Source organism: Macaca fascicularis, chromosome 12 (genome assembly GCF_037993035.2).
Source record: "Macaca fascicularis isolate 582-1 chromosome 12, T2T-MFA8v1.1".
Lineage (NCBI taxonomy): Eukaryota > Metazoa > Chordata > Mammalia > Primates > Cercopithecidae > Macaca > Macaca fascicularis.
In genome coordinates, this window is record NC_088386.1 from 135,095,136 (window position 1) to 135,116,036 (window position 20,901).

The 20,901-nt window shown below is 52.4% G+C and overlaps 1 protein-coding gene and 1 long non-coding RNA gene across 26 annotated transcripts in view; one reads left to right on the forward strand and one right to left on the reverse strand.

Annotated features, from left to right (window-relative positions):
• HDAC4 (histone deacetylase 4) overlaps window positions 1-20,901 on the reverse strand; it is a 352,120-nt gene that overhangs the window by 138,309 nt on the left and 192,910 nt on the right. For 20 of the 25 annotated variants that reach the window (XM_074010653.1, XM_045368051.2, XM_045368055.3 and 17 more), the window contains one exon: window positions 7,475-7,719. The exons of the other annotated variants lie outside the window; for them this stretch is intronic. In XM_074010653.1, the coding sequence (XP_073866754.1) occupies window positions 7,475-7,719 (245 nt within the window). The remainder of the gene's footprint in view (window positions 1-7,474; window positions 7,720-20,901) is intronic. 25 annotated transcript variants of the gene reach the window in all.
• LOC123568004 (uncharacterized) lies at window positions 1,256-7,018 on the forward strand. Its single transcript, XR_006691215.3, has 2 exons — window positions 1,256-1,408; window positions 4,504-7,018. It is a non-coding gene; the product is annotated as an uncharacterized lncRNA (long non-coding RNA).

Genomic DNA, 20,901 nt, shown 5'->3' on the forward strand with positions numbered 1-20,901 from the left:
TGGGCCACTGTCTGCAGACCGGGAATGCCACCGGCAGGTTAACCTATAAACGGCAGGTTAACCTATAAACGGCAGGTTAACCTATAGACGTACAACCCACAGGGCTTCGGGGCCCTTCTCAGCTCAGAAAACAAACACAATCCTTTGTTGAACTGATCTCCTCGTTATGGCAAGCCCGTCCCCTCTGGCTGTCACCTGCACAGGGCCCCCCAGCTCCCTCCCTTCTGCTGCTCAGAGCTCACTCAGGGCGGAAGCAGAGCGGACAGATGCAGCCTAATGCAGTCCCGCAGTATCTACTTGTCAGCCAGAACCCAGAAGGAAAGTGAGCTCTTTCCACCATCATTTCAAAAAGAATGAAAACAACAACCATGGCTGCTGGGGATTAAAATTCACAGGAAGGCAAAACTCCCAGAAGCACGACTGTGGTGGAGTTTTAATGAAACCAGCAGCCACAAACGGTGACTGATTCCCTAACTGCCCCCGGCAAGGCTGTGTGATCTCACGCTTCGCTTGTGCAGGGAGGCATTCCACCTTATTAGATTTATAACAGATTATCTGCAGAGCAAAGCCTGCAAAGTGAAAGCCGTCAGGACAAACTGGATTTCAACACTCCTTGTTTACAGCACAACCTCAGACGTCAGGCCTGTTTCTTCATCTTCTGACACAGGGACCCTCTGCCCTTGGCGCTCTTGGAAAATGCTGACGAACCACAAGGGAAGATGGCCATTGCACTCTTCTTCACTCCCGCCCCACACCCTGGCATCGTGAAGAGGTACTTATTCTTCGTGGGGCACCCTCAGTTGGTTTCCGGAGGGCAGGTGCGTCACTGGAGTACCGAATTCAGGCTTCGAAAAACAGGGCTTCGAGATGCGCTTATTTTTAAGTGAGCTAAAATTGTCTGCAACTAATCCCTCACTAACATTTCACGTTAGACTACTCCGTGGGGGAAGGGCTGTTGGGAAGCAATTTTTTGCAGACTGAAACTATGATGATCAATTTAAAATAAGATGACTACGACCTCGTTCTAACAAAAGCAAAAACAAAACCAATCGTAGCTGATCCTATTACTCTAACCAGACTTTAACTCTACTTGAAGCGTACACTGAACTCTGAACCAAATATAGGAGCCCCAGAATTTAGCTGCTTTGACTCTGACTTCAGAATTTAATATACAAATATTCAAGGGGTAACCCAAAAAGATTTTCACTTTAAAAAGTAAACTTCTGAGTTTCTTGTGTCTCTTTTTCAACTTGCCAGGGGAGCAGCCCGAGTATGGAGACGCTGCACCCACATACAGCGGCAGGCGCCAGGAGGAAAGGGCAGAAGAGTGGACGCCACGGATGGTAAGCTGCCACCCATGGATGGGAACACCAGGTGCAGACCAGCCGCGGCACCCATGGCTCTCCAGGTGTGTGCCCATGTGCCCCATGGGTCGACAGATCCCACTGCCACGTGCGTGCGCCTCTGCTTAGCTTGGGAGGCAGCTCATGCTAGCAAAGGTGCGCACAAAGTCTTCCCGTCTATTCTTAACCCTCACCCGGAGGCACCACAGAGGGACTCTGCTCCAAACCAAGGGTGAGCTCCCGTCCCCGCCTCCCCACCGCACCTCTGTCCTGGCATGGAGCCCTGGATCAGGTATTCAGCACAGCCCAGGTGAGCTCTGAGGCTCACTGACGGCTGCCTCAGGTGACCGGAAAGCTGGGCCTGGGCAACATCTCTTCAGCTTCCTCGGCCAGATATTAAAGAGAATAAGGATCATGGCCCACAGTCCCAGTGCCAGAAAACTAGGTTCCTTTCCATGTTAGTCCCTCCCCGAAAGGAAGAGTCACATTATCAACTAAACAGCTCTGAAAACTCTCTCCTACCCACCGTGCTCTCCACAGCACAAGTCACACGGACACATACACACACACCACACACACACACACACGCACACATGAAAAAGAGGCCAGCCTTGCTAGTAAAAAAAAAAGACATGCACACTAAAACAGTGTGTAAATGATTTTTATTTTTCATGCATTCACCTGGGAATACTCTGAAGTTAGGGAAGAAAAGGCACGCCTTCCACCACTGCAGGGAGAAAGGGTAAAAGCCTTGCAGGAGGGCGATGTGCAACCTACATACAAAACGTGCCCTTTACATGCCCTGGAGACTGTGCCCTATGGTGGGGGGGGGGGGGTCCCTCAGTGTCTGCCCTGGAGGCTGTGCCCTATGCGGGGGTCCCACAGTGTCTGCCCTGGAGGCTGTGCCCTATTGTGGGGGCCCTCAGTGTCTACCCTGGAGGCTGTGCCCTATGTGGGGGGGGGGGGGTCCCTCAGTGTCTGCCCTGGAGGCTGTGCCCTATGGTGGGGGGGGTCCCTCAGTGTCTGCCCTGGAGGCTGTGCCCTATGCGGGGGGGTGGGGGGTCGCTCAGTGTCTGCCCTGGAGGCTGTGCCCTATGCGGGGGGGGGTCCCTCAGTGTCTGTCCTGGAGGCTGTGCCCTATGTGGGGGTCCCTCAGTGTCTGTCCTGGAGACTGTGCCCTATTGTGGGGGTCACTCAGTGTCTGTCCTGGAGGCTGTGCCCTATTGTGGGGGTCCCTCAGTGTCCACCCTGGAGGCTGTGCCCTATGTGGGGGGCCCTCAGTGTCTGCCCTGGAGGCTGTGCCCTATTGTGGGGGTCCCTCAGTGTCAGCCCTGGAGGCTGTGCCCTATGCAGGGGGGGGCCCTCAGTGTCTGCCCTGGAGGCTGTGCCCTATGTGGGGGGGGTCCCTCAGTGTCTGCCCTGGAGGCTGTGCCCTATTGTGGGGGTCACTCAGTGTCTGTCCTGGAGGCTGTGCCCTATGGGGGGGCCCTCAGTGTCTGTCCTGGAGGCTGTGCCCTATAAGAGGGGAGCCCCAGTGCCTTCTGGGGAGAGGTGCACCCCATGGGGGGTGCCCTGTATCTCCTAGGGAAAGATGTGCCCTATAGAGGTGCCCCAGTGTCTTCTGGGGAGAGGAATGCCCTACAGGGGATGCCCTGTATCTCCTGGGGAGAGGTCTGCCCAATGAGGGGTGCCCTGTGTCTCTGGGGGAGAAGTGTGGCCTGCAGGGGGTGCCCCATGCCCCCTGGGGAGGTGTACCCTAACTCCTGGGGAGAAGTGTGCCCTCTGGGGGTGCCACGTGCCTCCTGGGGAGAGATGCGCCCTGCAGGGGGTGCCCCATGTTTCCTGGGGAGAGGTGCGCCCTGCAGGGGGTGCTGGGGCCCAGGCTTGTGCTTGGGGGTCTCCCACATGCCCCTGTTCTGTTACTCACTGGCCTGGGGCATGCTCTAGCCATAGCATCGTGGCCTGTCCTTGGACCCTCTCTGGGTACCTATGTTTGTATTCTCCCTCTCCATACACTTCTGGGAGGCATTGATCAGAAATGCAAGAGACAGGCCGGGTGTGATGGCTCACGCCTGTAAACCCAGCACTTTGGGAGGCCGAGGCAGGCAAATCACTTGAGGTCAGGAGTTTGAGCCCAGCCTGGCCAACATGGGAAAACCCTGTCTCTACCAAAAATACAAAACTTAGCAGCCAGGTGTGGTGGTGCGTGCTGGTAATCCCAGCCACTCAGGAGGCTGAGGCATGAGAATCGCTTGAACCTGGGAGGAGAAGATTGCAGTGAGCTGAGATGGCACCACCGCACTCCAGCCTGGGTGACAGCTGAGCGAGACTGCCTCAAAAAACAAACAAACAAAAACACAGAAGTACAAGAGAGAAACTTCCACGCTCATCTGGGATCCGCTTCTAGGTGGAAAAGCACTGTCCGAGAAGGAGAGGCGAGGCTGGGTCTAAACCACCACAAAGAGCCAGGAAACAGGAAGGTCCACGGGGACCACGAGCACTAAAACTCTCCTAAAAGATCCTCTTTACCCAACATTAATAATTTAAGTTATATTTTTAAAATGATTCCCTTTTCAATTATAAAACTCTATTCAAATTCACTGATGATTTAATGACACTAATTAGATTTTGTGTTCAAGAAATCTGTCTGACAAACACCATTGCCAAATGTCACTAACAATATGATGGCTTATAAAGAGTTTAAATCATCCAAACAAAAGCCTCCTAAAGTAATGAAACCACTATGTAGTTCAAATGGCTTTTATAACCTCTATTTCAATGAAGAAATAAATGATTAAAATGCAAAGAGAAAGGCAACCTTGAACTTCTTTCTGTGCTTTTGAGACCCTGGCCCAGAGACTGGCTCCAGAGTCATGGTTCTGGGGTCTCCAGCCATCTTTCAGAGGGTCTGCCACTGGGGGTGGTGGGGTGGGCTCTCCCAGGGACCCCTCCAGGAATGAGGAGCATGGCCTGAAGGCCCGGCCCGTAGGAGCGACGTGAGGACTGGGATCAGGGTGCTTTCTTCCAAGCAGTGAAGCCAGCTCCTGGGGCACCAGGAGAGGAGAGGCAGAGGGGTTCTGGAGGTGGGACCTGGCCTCGCCCTGAGGTGGCAGCACTGACCCCAACTCAAGTGTCTTCTTTATTTCTTTTGGCCTCCTAGGACTACCGTGAGGAGCCCCGGTCAAACACACAGGGCTTAGGCTTACTTCTCAGCTTCTCATCTATGTCTTCTTCTTGTAAAAGCTACACATGCAACCAGCATGGAATGAGACATCAACAATCCCATCTCCTTAACCTCACTCTGCACCGACACCCGTGGCAGCTTTGGGGTGGTCTCCTAATAATGCGCTGTGAATGCTGCAGCTGGATCAACGGCGAGGACTGCAGGGCTCACCGGGGCACAGTGACAACAGGAAAAATGGAATTCAGCAGGAGCCCCCGAGGCCATCCTCAGCTAGGAACTGTGTTGGGCTGCAGGAATGCAGCGAAGCTGGAGTGAGCCAGCGGTCCTCATGTCCCCCAGGCAGGCGGGACCAGCGGCCAACGGGGGCTTCTGAGAGGTACAGGGCAGTGCCTGGGTCAAGGCTGTTGTTGGGGAGTCCTCAGGCTTGACATGGGGTCGCCAACATGCAGAATACAAAGGAGTTACGACACTCATCTTAAAAAATTATTTCTAGGAGTCATAGAACGTGAGCCTATGGCGCCAAAACAAAATAACACGAGTGGCCTCTTGAGGGCTGCTCTTGGCCGGTCACGGAAAGGCCGGTGAGCTGCAGCCCTGGGCGGGCTGCAGAGATTGCCTGCAGTGACTCCCCCTGACCCGCGCCTTCTGCCTGGCACGCACCTGTTTCCTGCAGCCAGCTTGAAAACTCTTCTTGAAAACTCTTCTCCCAGGCTTGAAAAACAGCAGCCAGTTGCAGTTGCCCATGGTCAGGGCTGTGAGGGGAGGCAAGCCTGGCCTGTCCACAGCACAGAGCGGCGCCATCAGTAAAGTGAAGACTGAGTCCTCTCTGTGTTCCGCCTGCCAGGAATGTTGGGATCACAGGGATCCCGAAGTGTGTGGTGCTTGTGGAGCTCTCAAATGCTCCACCCTAAACTCGAGTGGGCTTGTTAAAGTGGACAGGGTCCCAGTGGAGGCTGGTGGGCCAATCTCCACAGGGACAAGTGACGTGTTAGTTACACATGGCTGCTAGGTTGCTCTGAATTCTGAAGACAAAAACGATAAAGCATGGACTGAAAGAGCTCAGGAAAGTGTCCTCTCCTTGGTTTGTCGAACACTGACATTAGCAGGCCAGTGCGTCGGGAAAAAGCAGCAGCAACAACTCCCAAGCCAACAAATGTCAAGGCAATGGTGCAAAGTCCAAAGACCCAGAGCCCCCAAGCAGCCCCTCAGGGTTCAGCCAGAAACCTCCCAGCCCCTGTTCCCTCAAGGCCAGAGGGGGCCGAGGACAGAGCTCTCAGGGCTCACCTTTGAAGCACAGGCACTCACAGAATGGTTTGGCACCCATGAGAGGGGACACGGAGCTGTCCCTGAGCCTGTCCTCCAGGGCCAGCCCAGCTTTGGGATGCAGCCTCCCCTGCAATCTGCCACTAAGTCTACAGACAACTGATACTACTTTACTTCCATTTCTCAACAGTGATTATGAAATAAAGACACTGAACAAAGTGTCTTACATAGAAAGGAAGGGAAACTGGGATCCTGTGGTCAAGAGAATTACCAGCTAGGGCAGAAACAGAAGGACGCACCCCTAAGCTTCTCTGCATACTAGGTGGACACAGTAATATCTGCATGTGGGCTAACGCCAAGACCTCAGCTGAACAACTTCTACCCACGGACCACGTGAGCATCTCAGAAGCACCAGGTAGCATATGGTCATAGGCTTTTGATGCTCTACATCTGTGCTGTCCAACAGGTGCCATGAACCACGTGTGGCTCAAAATGCAGCTGGCCCGAATGGAGACATGCTCTGTGTCTAGGCCCTAGTGACTTGCCAAGACTTAGCAAGAACAACAACGGCAGCCGTGTTGGTGGCGGCCTGCCGCTTCCCAGATCAGGCCATGAGAGACCCTGTGGCTTCCATGTTGGCCATGCTTCCTCTCGGGTTGCTCCCTCTGGGAAGCCGGCTGCTATGCTGTGAGCAGCCCTGTGGACGAGGACCTCAGGCCTCTTGCCTGCGGCCATGTGAGCGGGCCTGAATGGAGCTCCTCCCGCCTCAGTCCAGTCAGCCCTGCAGATGAGACCATAGCCCTGTCTGACATCTTAACAGCCACATAATGGGAAACCCCATCAGCTAAGCTGCTCTAGGATTCCTGACCCACAGAGCAAGATAACGCAAGCTTGCTATTTTAAACTGCTAAGTGTTGGAGTAATTTTATTACACAGATATACATGACTTAATCTGGTTTTGTGGGATTTTTCACTTTGTTTAATGTGACCACTAGAATATTTAAAATTACTGGTGGAATTTTAATATACTCATGTATATTTCTATTAGACAGTGTTGCTCTAAATGGTTTTAAATGCAGTGACAGCATATTATAATCACAGATATCATAACTAGCCTGCCAACTACATAATATAACTTTGCTACATATCACTAGTACATATTTCCAATTGATTTAATTTTAAAATATGGTATCAGATTAAATATTCGTAGAGAGTAAGTACCAAAAAAGTCTTTGTTTTTTCCTTACTGTATTTAAATTAAAATAAAATATTATCTTTTTCTAGTTATAAAAGGTTAGTAGAGAAAACAAAATATAGAGAAGTCCTAAGAAAAAAAAAACACACAGATTTGTCAATACAGCTCCCAGCAACGATCATTAAGGTTCTGGTGCTTCTTCCCTTTGGTAGGTTTTCTATTTCTGGGCACGTTTCAGATGAAATTAGGTGATAAGCATTTTTCCTATTTGGAATATGCTTCCACACAATGACTTGAGACCGCTGTTCCCACTCAGCACCACATCCCGTGTAATACACGGAAGTGCTGCCCGCGGTTTGTCGCCTCCTGCAGGAACCTCGCTTCATGCCTGGGGCCCCGGCACACGCCGCAGAGACAGAGGCCTGGAGTCACGGGAGTTCAGGGTGCCGGAGGCCTGGCCCACCCGCACCTACACGTGCCGCGCCTCACCTTGATGTGCTCGTGGAGCTGCGCCTCGTGCTGCCGGGAGAGCTGCTCGTGCTGCCTCTGGAACTCGGCGATGAGGATCTGCCTCTGGATCTGCTGCTTCTGCTTGAGCGCCAGGAGCTCCTGCTGTAGCTGCTGCTCCCGCAGGGCGGGCTCTGCCACAGGCAGCGAGAACTGGTGGTCCAGGCGCAGGTCCATGGGCACTGCCGAGGGGGCCACTTGTAGAGGCAGCGCCGTGGCCACATCCACTGTGAGAAGAACAAGCAGGAGAGCCGGTCACTGCCACCCTCAGCTGTCCCCGGACCCCAGAGCCCCTGACCAACACACTAGCCACCTTCACGGGGGGGCCTGTGGACATCTGAGGATTAGATACCCCTCCACCCCTTTCCCCCTCTGGCCCAACAAACTCAAAATGCAAGACTCAGAGGCCTCTGGGGCCCATTCCTCAAGGACAAAAACCACAAAAGCCTCTGGAAGGTCAGACCAGGACACACTCCACAATCCCTGTTCCTTCTTCCACCCTCCCCGGGAGGCTGGCTCTCAGAGGACCCCGCTACAGGCCCGGAGGCCTTGCTGACGTCATTTCTAGAAGTCAGTAATGAGAAAAATAAAGAAAAAGGTTCTGGCTGGCCAAGGAAAAGAGCGGGCGCCAGCCCTCAGCTAGGAAGACTGCCTGCTCTGCTCCTCTTCCTCCTCTCCTATCGAAGCCACTGCGCTGCTCTGTGAGAGCCACAAGAACAGTGTGTGCCCCAGAAGTGGTCCAGACAGACGCTCGAGACCCGGAGCCCGTTTCCATGGCGAGACAAGTGCCCCCTTGGAAAACATGTTTACCAGACACAGCCAATGAGACGTGCTCCTGGCTCTTGGCACAAATGCGTTCCTCTGGGCATGCGTTTCTGCACCTCGCAAAGAAATGGATTTTCTGCCCTGTACTAATATGCTATTGAGAAAAGGCTACAAGTAATTTTGATGAGGAACAGAAGCTGAATCAATTTCATCACTTACAAATCAATACCAAATGAAAGTGAGAAAAGTAACACAGGAAGAAGGGTAGGTTTAAATTACAATTATCACAAACAGCCCTACGTGCGTACCCCTTTTACGGCAGGTCCCTATTCTGAAAGCATGCAATGCGTGCGGGCACTCACTCTGAGCCAGCACTGCTCCTGGCACAGCCCAGGGACATCCTAGTGTCACTTCGCAGACACGTGGCTCTGCCGAAAACTTCACTGAGAGTTAAGTGAGAGCCCAGCCTGCCTGCTCCCCTCCCATAGGCCCACCCCTCAGGGCTCCCCATAACCAACATTCATGTGACCTGGGCCAAGTGGAAAGTTGGGGCCTTGCCCTCTAGGAGGGTCTCAAGCTCAGAGGGGTGTCTGAGCCAACAAGAGGTCTGCTGAGAAAAGAGCTCCTCGCCCCTCAGGGTCAGCACCTTTGGGTGTGACCTTGTCCGGGTGCCTCCCTGACAGCAGTCCACCCACACTCACCCTGACACTCAGCCTGTCTCTGGACTGGCCTAAGACCAGGCCTTGTCTGTAACTCAGTTCCTAGGAAAACCTGCACTCCACAGTCTCAAAGCCACCGATTTGGGTGAAACAGCCCATAGGTGGCAGCTGCCCCTCAGTGCAAAGTATTTCCACAGTCACTGCCCAGGCAGCAGGTCCCACACTGTCTTTGTCTCCAAACCACTGGAGGTCCTGGTCCCAGGACTCAGCCTTCTCCTGAGAAAAGGGTGGGAAATGCTCTGGGGGAGGCCTGGGCACTGGCCAGAGCTTGGGGTTCTGATCCCCTGGGCTGCTGCTTAGCCACGGAAGCTGCAGTCACCTGAGCTCCTGGTGCAACCCCCAACTTTTAAAATGCATGTATTTAGTTTTTAATTGGGTGTCAACTTTGACACAGTAAAAGGTTTTCATTTGCTATTATGTGAGAAGAATCTACACACATAAACTGTGTGTTCTATGTGCAGCAGGGAGCAGGGGTCCACCCCCCCACCCCACACATGGGTGAGGACTGGACCCTATTCATTTCCTTTCTTCCCTTTTCTGATCATTTTTATGACAAAATACAGCAAAATGGAAAAACTATGCAAGCAATGCCAGTTTTATGAAACACCAGTGTTCACCTACATTTGCTTCAGACTTTCTTTTAAGGAATAAAATATATGAAAGGCAGGGAGGAGAGCCAAGTCAGCAAACTCGCAAACTCAGAGAAAAGAGAACGGGGCCTGGCTTCTTGAAGAAGACTCAGCTGGCGGGCTCCCTGCTGCGGGCACTGGGGGCTACGGGTCCGACTCTCACAAGCACGGTGGTGCTAAACACTTTCCTGAAAACACAGTCTGGTGAATGACTGTCAGGTTCCGGTTCCCTCTTCCGCGTTCATGGCTGTGATTGGCATGTGGTTCTCCTGGGACCAGTGCCCTGCAGAGTGACTTCCTAGAGCGCCTCAGGTGAGCTGGCCTATGCTTTCCAGGGATAAACACAACTTTGTTCTTCTAAGTTACAAAGTCAACATCCACGGTGAATTCATCAGTGAATGCATATACTTGTATAATTTAGAAGAACAATGTTGCATTTATCTCTAGGAAGGGATAAAGTTAGAAAAACAAAATAACATGAACAACGACCATGTTATTTCGAATGCTGGTATCTATATTTGCAGGTGAAACTGGTCTCTCATATTCTTTTTGTTTGGTTAAACAGAGATGTTTTAGCTTGAACAAATAAGCACAGGGAATAAGTAACTGCGCGGCGTTGCATCTTAGAAGCTGGGTTATTGCCACACCTCGCCTCAGCTGGCCCTGTGTGGGGGCATGGGTGGGACCCCTGCTTATAAGAGGTACTGCTGTGACCCAAGGTCCCACATAGAAACAGGGTCCCACCACAGGCGCTGGGCATAAGCCTGACCCGCTGCTGGCTTTAGTGTGTCTCCCCTTCGTTTCTAATTTCTCACAGATGGAGGGAGGGGGCAGCGTTGCAAATGTCTGGTGTTAACCTCTTTAAAAACCGAACATAAAACAACTTTTAAGGGATTGTTTTTATTAACTTCAAAAACACGACATGCCCGTGTATCTACTCCTCATTCAGCTCCTGAAAGAACATTAATGGCTCCTGCTCTGTGCCAGGTGCTGCGGGTATAGGCCCAGGGCAGCTGCTGGGGCCCCGAGGAACAAAGGAGCTGATGGCAGGCCTAGGGAAGGGCCCACAGTGGGCTGCATCTCACTGAGGGCAAGGACTGCCTGAGCAAGGACCCAGAGGTCCGGGTGCAGGTAGAAGGTCATGGGGATGGGGGAGCCCAGAGACCAGCCCGCCATCTGCAATCTTAGAGTGTCACTCAGGCTTGGGGCTGGGAGAGCAGCCGAGGGCGCGAGGGGAAGCAGCAGCAACTCTGGTGCCTGGGAAGACCCAGCTTCCCAGGACGAAGTGGGGAAGGCAGGGCAGGCTCTGCACACCCACTGTTTGCTGGCCGAGTAGAATTTTCTTTCTTTAAACTTTTCTCAGATTCCCTTGAATCTGGAATCACAGGACATCTTAAAAGGAAACCCAAGTTCATGTTTGCTCCCAAGCATCTAACAGAGATGACACTAACGTGATCTTGATGCAAATGCCACTGAAGCTATTTCATCAGGGTCAGAGGCAAAATTCAATGTACTGAAATTCCCATTACAGCGCAGGCACCTAGCCAGATCCGAGCCCGGCGGGTCAATGCCGATGTGGGCCAAGGGCCCCCACCACCTGGGAGTTTTCAGAAATGGAAAATGATCACAAGGTTCTTCACAGGGATGCTGGCCAGCATTCACCATTGAGCGTGGAGGAGATGCGCTCGCTTGGATGCCAAGGAGGACAGGCAGCGCCCTCTGAAGGTGAGAACCGCTCCCTGGATGTCGCCTCATCTGGACAACCTACACGGTACTGGTGGGATGGAGGGGGCTGGTGGGATGGAGGGGGCTGCTCGTTTTTTTTTTTTTTTTGTACAACTCATCTTTGCATCCAGTCTGCTCAAGACCTATTAATGCTTTCATTCCTAAGGCATTCATTCTTTAATCTGTTCTTTAAGCTGTTTTCTTGGAGATTTGTACAAGTTCTGCAAACTGATTCAAATTTCATCTTAAAAGGAGTCTGTCAACTGGACTGAGACACAATAAAACAGCCAGACATGGAACATGCTGAACGCCACGCCGCTGCCGGGGAACTCTCTTCTGAGGCTTGGGTGACGCTCCTGCCCTCCTCACAGGCACACAACTGAACCTCCTGTGCGTGCATCACCTGACAGGTCACAGCTCAGCCCAGGTTTGCTCTTAAATTCCACCACCTGTGAAACAGCCAGTGAGCAGCCTAGCCCAGTACTCTCCACTCCCAAAAGACAGGACCCTACGGGGCGTGAAACTGCTGCCCAAATCTTCTGAATGTCACTTACAAACTCCTCTTTCTGCTAAAACCTTCCATTCTGTGAGAGCACAGAGAGGATGATGCGGCCTCAGCTGGGAAGCTGCTTCTTACTCCTCCACGCCCCTGCTGGGTCACCCTAGAGCTGCCAAGGCCGGTAACTGAGGAGGAGGAGGGCAGGCAGGCAGGGCTCCTTCCAGCCACGCCGGCTTCTCCAGCAGTTTAGTGGATGCTGGAAGCTGCTGGCGCTGATCCGCCCCTGGCAGTGCTGGTGAGAGGCGAGTCACTCCTCGCAGATCTGTGTCTCCAGCTCGATGCGTGTCTCCATGTGGACACGGAAGAGTGCGGGTCCGCTGAGAAGCAGGGAGGTGAGGGGCCCTGCAGAACAGTCGCCTTCTGCTGAGAAGGAGCCTGGACTCGCTGGCACGGTACAGCCAGAGGGGGCTTCGGTGGGTGCCGAGGCTGGGGGGTCGGGCGCACCACCCAGCAGAATGCCGTCACTGTTCTCACCACCGCACTTCCTGCATTTGCACTCAGTGTGGGGAAGGGACGTTCACACTGCCTTGGTTTACCAGACTGCCACATGAAACTGCACACTCTGCTAAAGTAAGCTAAGAGCAGAGCAGAGAAAATCAACAGCAGCACGTTGCCTGCATCCCATACGGCACCTCCAGCCACGGCCATCGCTCACCTCTGAAGACAGTCCTGTGTTTACGTTGGATTCAAAAACACAAATTCAATGTTCACAGGGCAAGGAGACCTACCCAGGGCTCCTGAGGGCTTCTCTTTCCCGATGAGGATCCTGGGAGCCGGGCGGGTGGGGATGGGGCCCAAGCCGTCCCAGGCCTGGCCCCACACACCAGCTGCGGAGATGAGAAACACAATCCCATTCACGCATTCGTGCGCCGGCGGCTGTGTTAGACGTGACTTGTGCTATTTCTGTATCAAAAACCATTCAAAATGCCACGAGTTCCCAACAGAAGCTGCTGGTGCTTTTGACCCAAAGCACCCTGAAGAAAACAATAAAACCTTCTCTACTTAAAGAATGCAGCATCAAAACAAAAAAGTCTGTATTCTCATGAATATTCTATGGTAGAACAGAAAATGGCTTTTATAGGTTGTGCCTTGAGAAACATACTAAGACAATCAGACTCCTGACGTCAGTGAAAGCACAAAGGCCGCATTCAGAGTACAATGGGAGATGGTCAGCGTGCTGTGAATGAACTCTCAATCACAAACAGAAAAATCTGTTAGTCTCTCTTTTAAAATAAATGTTCATAAAGAAGCACACTAGTTTTCCATGACATGCTTAGGTCCTCTTCTCAGGACACGATTTCATGCCATCATACAGATATGGAAGAAAAAGAGGCACTATTCTTTAGGAAACACAGTCAACGTTTAGGGTCTCTTCAAGTAAAGAATGACTCATTCAAATCAAGGGAAAAATAATAGATATTTCAACTATGTAACCATGATTTCCTCTTACACTGACATTTTGCCTGTGTGTGGGGGTGGGGGGAAGAGAGAGGACGGGACAGAAGAGGAGGAAGACAGCACATTAGAAATGCATGACTTAGCTACAGTGTCCTTCGCCCTTTGTTTATTGTGCAGTGTGCCATCCATGCTGAAGAACAAGTATGTTTAGTAAAAGAACAGTAACGAAACCAACACCGGTGCATCCTCCACTCCGACAAGGCCCAAACGTCACCCTCTGCGTCCCTTCAAACCACACGCACCCCCCACCGTGAGCAACATCCTGACTTTGTTGAGTGTCCTCTTGCTTTGCTACGATAATGACATCTTTCTGAAGACTGAAGGCAGCAGCACCAGTGCAGTGGAAGGAGGGGTTGACGATGGTTCCCGGGACAGGACAGTCTCAAGTCCGAGTCTGCCGTCAGCTTCTGGGACGGAGGCAAGAGCTCCTTCTGGGGTGAAGCCATGGGTGACCCCCAGGAAACCAAGTGCACCCCGTCTAACGTCTGGGAGGGCAGACATGTGGACCAGAACCAGGTGCCAGAAGGTGTGGTCTGGGGGGTGAGCTGCCCTCCACAGTGGCCACCTCCAGGCCTCAGGTGTGAGCTGGGCAGAAGACCCCCCGGGAGCAATGAGTGACCTTGGGGAATCGAGGCAGTGGGGCGAGGAGGAGACAGTAGGGCCACGTGGTCAAGAGAGGTCCGGCACAGACTAGGGGCTGGGTGTTGCGTCCTCAGATTTAGGCAGCGAGGCAGGCAGTCTGGTGAGGCTGGTCCAGACACCGCCTGTGTGCACTGCTGCTGGTCTGGATGGGCCCAGACCCATCCACGGGATTCCCTCTGTCTCTGCCCTACCTTAAGTCTCCCATTTCCTTTGTCCCAGTCATCTTCTTCCTTGGTTTATTTTCTCATTCTGCAGAACTCAGGCTCCAGCTGTGTCTTAAAAAAGGGAGGCATAAGAGTAACTTCTGCACGTCTGAAAACGTATCGATTCTCCCCTTCATGAGTCCTGACTTTGGCTGGGTATAGAATTCCAGCTAGAAGACCATCCTTCGCCTTCGGGATTCTGAATGCACAGCTCTGTTGTCTTCTGTCTCAGTATTGTCAGGAACATGGGTGCCACACGATGCTGGATCTTGTGTGTGACTCGATGTCTCTCTCCGGGTATCAGAAGGGCTTCTCCAGGTCCCCAGCGTTCCGAAATTTTGGAGCCGTGTGGTTTGCTGAGACCTTTCGCACCCACTTCTGGGTGCCTGGCTGGTCCTCTGGAGACGGCAGCTCCTGTCCTCCCGTCGGGGGGCCTCCCTGAAGGACTTCACTGAGGGTTCCCTTTTCCCATGCGCTCCTTCTGGAACTTCTACCCCCTGAGTTGGGGATCTCCTGGAACAACACGCGGTCTTGTCCATGCTCCCTGTTTTCCTTGTCTTTGTCTTACGCGCTTCTTCATGTTATCTCCTTAAATGTATATTCTAACCTTTTAATTGAGGTTTCATGATCTCTGCTATTGTGTTTCTGACAAATGAAACAGCCATTTTCAGAGGACAATGGACTCTGGATATTCTTTTTTTTAAATGTCATCCTGTTCGTATTTCCTGGATAAAATATCTTATCTAGTCTCCGAAGATAGTAATGATACCTTACTAAAAGTTTTCGTGTGTGTGTGTGTGTGTGTGTGTGTGTGTGTGTGTGTGTGTGATCCAGGCTAGAGTGCAGCGGTGTAATCTTGGCTCAATACAACCTCCACCCCCCGGGTTCAAATGATTCTCATGCCTCATCTCCTGAGTAGCTGGGATTACAGGTGTGCGCCACCGTGCCCAGCTAATTTCTCTCCCTCCCTCTCTTCCCTCCCTGTTGGCCTGGCTGGTCTCAAACTCCCGACCTCAGGTGATCCTCCGGCTGTGGCCTCCCAAAGTGCTGGGAAGGTCTGAGCCACCAAGCCTGGTGACAAGTTTTCTTTTCCCTGCGGAGTCTCTGTTTGCTCTCCACTGTCCCTGCAGAAGCCTCCCCTCAGGTGCCTCTGGTCGCCCCTGGTTATGTGTTGCTGAGTGTGAGTGGAGGCACAAAAACCACCTGTCAGCTGTGGGCACAGTGTGGTTCTCAATGCCAGGCTTCACGGAGGGTGACTGAAGGTGGCATCATCAGGAACCCCCTGGCTTAGTGCCTAGAGAATCTTCCCCTAGGGCTGGCCTCCTGTCCACCAGAGGCGCCTTTCCATCCTGGGACTGGAGGGTGAGGGCTGGGCTTTCAGTGTACCGAGGGAGGGACCCGCTACTCAGTGTCTGCTGTGGACATAGTGACTAGCCCCCCGTTCTTGCTACAGTACCCACATCCTCAGCTTGCTCATGTCCCCACGCAGGGACCCTCAGGGTCACAGTCGCTGGAGAGCACCCCTTTGTGGCAGTGCAGCTTCCATCTGGTGAGTTCTCAGCGCTCCTCGTGGTTGGCTGAGATCTGTTTTTTGGGTCTGCTGAATCACCGTGACTCTGTCACGTGCTGTCAGTTGCCAGACTCTCATTCATATCGCCTCTCTTCTGTTCTCCCCATCTTTGTGAGCTTATGACCTTTCTCTGGAATATATATTTTTATCTTTCATGAGAAATTCCGAAAATACACAAAAGCATGAAGAATAGCGTAATCAAGTCGATCTCAGGTCCTCTGCTCACCCACCACTTCCCCACCTTCTAGATTACAGGGAAGCAGGCTCCAGTCACCACAGCATCTTATCCAGGAAGACTTCCGAATCAAATGCCATCAACACATCCAAATAAACGGACAATTCTATAATATTATGAAGTAGCCAGAAAGTGTTCCCATAGTTTCATAAACATTTTTAAATATTTTGTTCAAATCAAGATCCAAATACACTGTAATTAGCTAACGTATCTTTTAAGAGCCCTTCCCCCAACCTCCTGCTTCCTGCCGCCCCCCCTTCCCCCCCGATAATTTATTAGCCGAAGACATTGGGCCATCTGCACTTTGCTGATTACACCCTGGTGTGCATGAGCAAGGCTCTGTCCCCCGCTCTTCTGAAAGCTGGGCGCTCACTGGGAGGCCTGCTCAGAGGCAGCTTAGATTTCCCAGCAAGACCTAAGGCGAGTCCCTGGTCTCTGGGTGGCTTTTTTGTGTTGCGAAGGCTCGAAATGATCACTGCCTGGATCCTCTCATCAGGGTTAAAAACAGAGCTCTTCGAGTCCCATCAGCCCCTCTCCATGTGTTAGCAGGACCATTTCTATAACGGGAAGGAATCCAAAATCAACTACCTTGTTACTCTCATAAACGGTGCTTATGAGAAAGGCAGGGTCATGCTTGATTCTCTTCCCCAATTTGCCCATGTCTGAAAATCGTGAGTGGGTCTCGCGGCGTCCTCCAAACGCGAGCAGTGAGGAAGCTGTGTTTTTCCAGTCACTGTTTACGAATGCTCACGGTCCTGTCCGTGATGAGCAGGAGCCCCGTGGTTGGCCCGGGCGGTCCTCCAGACTCTGCGAGTGCTCTCCGAGAGGAGTGCCCGGCTCTGCTATGAGATGCTTTGGGCTCTTTCTGTACATTTCTCTTCTTCTTCTTCTTCTTCTTCTTTTTTTTTTTTTGAGACAGAGTCTTGCTCTGTCCCCCAGGCTGGAGTGCAGTGGCGCGGTCTCGGCTCACTGCAAGCTCCGCCTCGAGGGTTCATGCCATTCTCCTGCCTCAGCCTCCTGAGTAGCTGGGACTACAGGCACCTGCCACCACGCCCGGCTAATTTTTTTTGTATTTTTTTTTTTTTTAGTAAAGACGGGGTTTCACCGTGTTGGCCAGAATGGTCTCGATCTCCTGACTTTGTGATCTGCCCGCCTCGGCCTCCCAAAGTGTTGGGATTACAGGCATGAGCCACCGTGCCCGGTCCTCTTCCTGTACATTTCTTGACCCCTGTGTAGGTCCCTTTTGTGGGAAACAGTCTTAGAGACCACAGTCTGGAGATTGGGGTAAGCGCTGTTATTGGATTGAGACTTACGAACTATCGATCTTTACTGGCGTTTTTGTGAATTTTCTGAGGGATGGACACGTGTGTTTGACCTGCCATCCCTCCTTGGAGCTATGGAAGCACCTCACGCTGAAACTGATATTCAAAGGCCCGAACCATCATAATCGACGCCCATTCCAAACACTGACTTACATGCGATGTCATTTTCCCCCACAGTGTTCTTAACTGAATTACAACTGTTCTATTTACCATGGTGGGGAGGGGCACGCATGCAAAGTAGAGACGAGGTAGCGAAGGTAGAAGTTTTCTTTCAGGTAAAGATTTAAAATATTCTGCAGATAACATAGATAACTTAAGTGGCCCTACTTTGGGGCTTCATATGTGGGTGAGTTTTTATATGCCACTTCTGTTTATCTCATTTAGGTGTATATATGCAATGCCAAAGACAAAAGCTTATGTTAACAATTCACTATAAATTAAATTATGCTTGAAAAATAAAAATAAAAAATATTATGGTGCAAGAAGAGGGTGTTTTGTATTTTGCTTTCCATTGAAATCAAAATGTAAAGAAATAAATACAGACAGAAGACACAGCGGCATTCCTGGATGTGCACAGAGGAGCCTTTCTCAGTGCGGAGCTGGGCGGGAGAGAGATGCGTCACGGGCAGATTGCGTTCTACCCCGTGCTCGGAGCTGCATTCCCGGTGCAGAGTTCTAGAATGAAGGCAGCTGCAGCACATGGCCAGGCCTGCACGGCGCCGCGCTTTAGTCTTCTAGAAAAGAAGGGAGGTGAAGCTCCTCAGGCTCTCTGAGAACTGCAGCAGAGGACACTGCTCGCTCGAGCAGGAGGCGGGAGAGGGCCCACGCGGGAAACTTCCCCTGCTTCCTTGTCCTCTTCGCTACCAGGGAATCACAGGGCCTGGGGTGAACTCTGGCCCACGGCCTTCAGTGCTGACGTATTAATTCATTTAAGGGACACCCCGCTTGACAGGTGTGGGCAGCTGATGTACAGAAGGTTTAAGTGACTTGCCCAGGGCCACACATCAATGAACAGCAAACCAGAACCCTGGCATCCTAACTTGAGGCTGAGCAGTGAGAGGAGGCTGGTCTTGCAGGAAACATCAGGGGCTGAAGGAGTGTTGTGGGGAGCTCACAGGTCACCCAGGGGGGTTCCTCAGGCTGGGTGTGGTCAGCAACACAGGGATTCGGGAGCAATGAGAGGACCTGGGTCCTATCCTGCTGTAGAGACCCAGGCACCCCCGAGGCCTGAGAACTGCTGCTCTGGAGCTGATGGTCTTCCAAAGCCAGCACCAGGGTGCCTGCCCGACCCCTCGGCCGTTTCTGTGTGGCTTGGGCTTTGGTTTCATTCCTGACCAAAGGCCAGGCCTCCCCGTAATTACTACTCACTGAGAGCCTACAGCCCAAAGCTCTCCGTGAATAAAGTCACTTCTTCCTAAAAAGCTCCTGGGGCTGTGGCAGCAACCGAGGATCTGCTCCCGCAAAGCTGCTCAAGGCTGAGACACGGCCCCAGGGGCATGGCCAGGCCCCACCTCCCTTCCCAACAGCACCAGGAAAACAGGTGACGAGAGGGGAAGCCCGGCCAAGCCCAGCCTGCTGAGCACAGAGAAGGAAACGACACGTTCCTGAAACAGTATTTTCGCTGCTAAAAATAAAAAGCTACAATTAATACCAGGTGTGCATTTTACTCCACTGTCTCTGTTGTTTTTACGTAAATCAGCTTTCACTTCTACCAAACTCAAAGCACCTTCCCAATCTACGTTTTCAAACTGCTTTCTTACTGGCAGAAAAAGTCTAAGTAGAGGCATGCATAATAAGGAATGAACTCAGCCCAAATCTATGCCACGGAGAAGGGTGGTCCCTGCAGTTGGCAGGATCTTCCCCCAGCCTCCACCCGCCTGCAGGCATCTCCAGCATCCCGGGCTTCTCCAGGTCTGCTGGACCCAAGAACATTCCGATGGAGAAGGCGAGCAGGGTGCTGCTGGAGGGCTGGCTGTCCCCATGCCCTCACCTCATCCACCAACCTTGGAACCAGCCTGAGGGGACACTGGCGTAAGACGAGGACTACTACATCGGGAAGCTCTGCAGTCTCCAACACCAGACAGTAGGATGGTATTTGCAAGGAAAGCCTCATCTGAGTCATCTCCACCCAGAATCTCCTTTTAGGCTGTCTCACAGGACACTCAGATAGAAAGACCTGGTCGCTCCAAATTTCCAGGGTGGACTTCAGACATGAGGAGAAGATACAGGTAACACCTGGAGACAGGCAGAGCAGGGCAGTGGACGGGGTGTAGACTTGGGTGAGGTGTGAGTTCAGACCCAGCAGGGTGACTCTGGGGAAGGTACCCTGGTCTCCATCTGTCAGGGCGATGGCAGGATGCCTGCTTGTTGCAGGGCAACAGGAGCTCTGGGAGAAGGGCTGGCATGGGTGTGGCTTGGCCTTCGTCACGGGAGCAGGACGCACTGTCAGCGTGGGAGTGGCGGTGACAGGGCCATGCAACGTGGAGAATCACCGTCCAGGAGAGACAGGGCAAGGCTTCCTCGGTGGAGCTGTACCCCCTGGCCTCATGAGCTCCACACACTTCTGGGACAAAACAGCAGGCCCAGAGAAAGATTTCCATCACCCAGGATGACAAACCCAGTGATCAGGATGCCCACGAGTGTGTCCAGGAGGGCGCAGGGCTGCAGGTTTTGGCATGTCCTATTAGTTGAGCACCAGGAAGGCAAAGAGCATTGACAAGAAAGGAAGGGCCCGTCCACGCCGCCCGAGCTGGAGCCGACTGATCGCCGTACCCGGATGTAGGTTATGGGGCGCAGCACAGCCCAGGCAGCAAGCCCAGACTCCTGGATGCTGGCAGCACTGAGTGGAGCCTCAGCCTACAGGCACACAGCCCTGCAGGGCTCCTGTGCCACAGGGTGGCAGGCAGAAGCTACCACAAGAAGGCCAAGGGCTTGACCTGTCCACTGTTCCAGCGAGAGCGGGAACACCAAGGGGAAGAGCTCAGCAAGTCCAGTGTGGACGCCCAGCCCTGGAGACTCCAAACCCCCAGCAAGTGGGCACCCTCCTGGCACAGACAAGGTGGACACAGGTGCACCTGGGAAGAATCCTCCCTGTCCCCTTTTAATAATAGAATTATTCTAGCAAAATCAATGTCAGCTTCACACACGAGTCAAGGATAGAAACACGTTTGACCGTGCTCAGATTTAGAAAATTCCATTTTTTACTCTAACTAGAAGCCAAGAAGGCTCATTGGAAAACACAAAAATTACACTTTCAGGATATAAGAAGGAAACCAAAGGACCTGCCTTTCCCTCCCTCCACGATCACTAACCAGCACGAGTCCTGTGGTCTCTAAGTGAACCGCTGTAACTGAAGCAGACTTGGGTTCTACAAACACGCATGAGCTGAACGTCCGCGGACTGACTGTCTTCTGTAAACGGAGGGTGTGGTGACTGCCAAGGCGACCACAGACAGTTGCCCATCCCTGCCCCATAGTCCAGTAGAGAAAGACTTCACTGCAGCCCCCATCCCTCACCCCCAGCCCTGGCCGGGGCTTCCGCATTCTGCAAAACCTGTACGCAAAGCAGTAGAGATGAGGGACT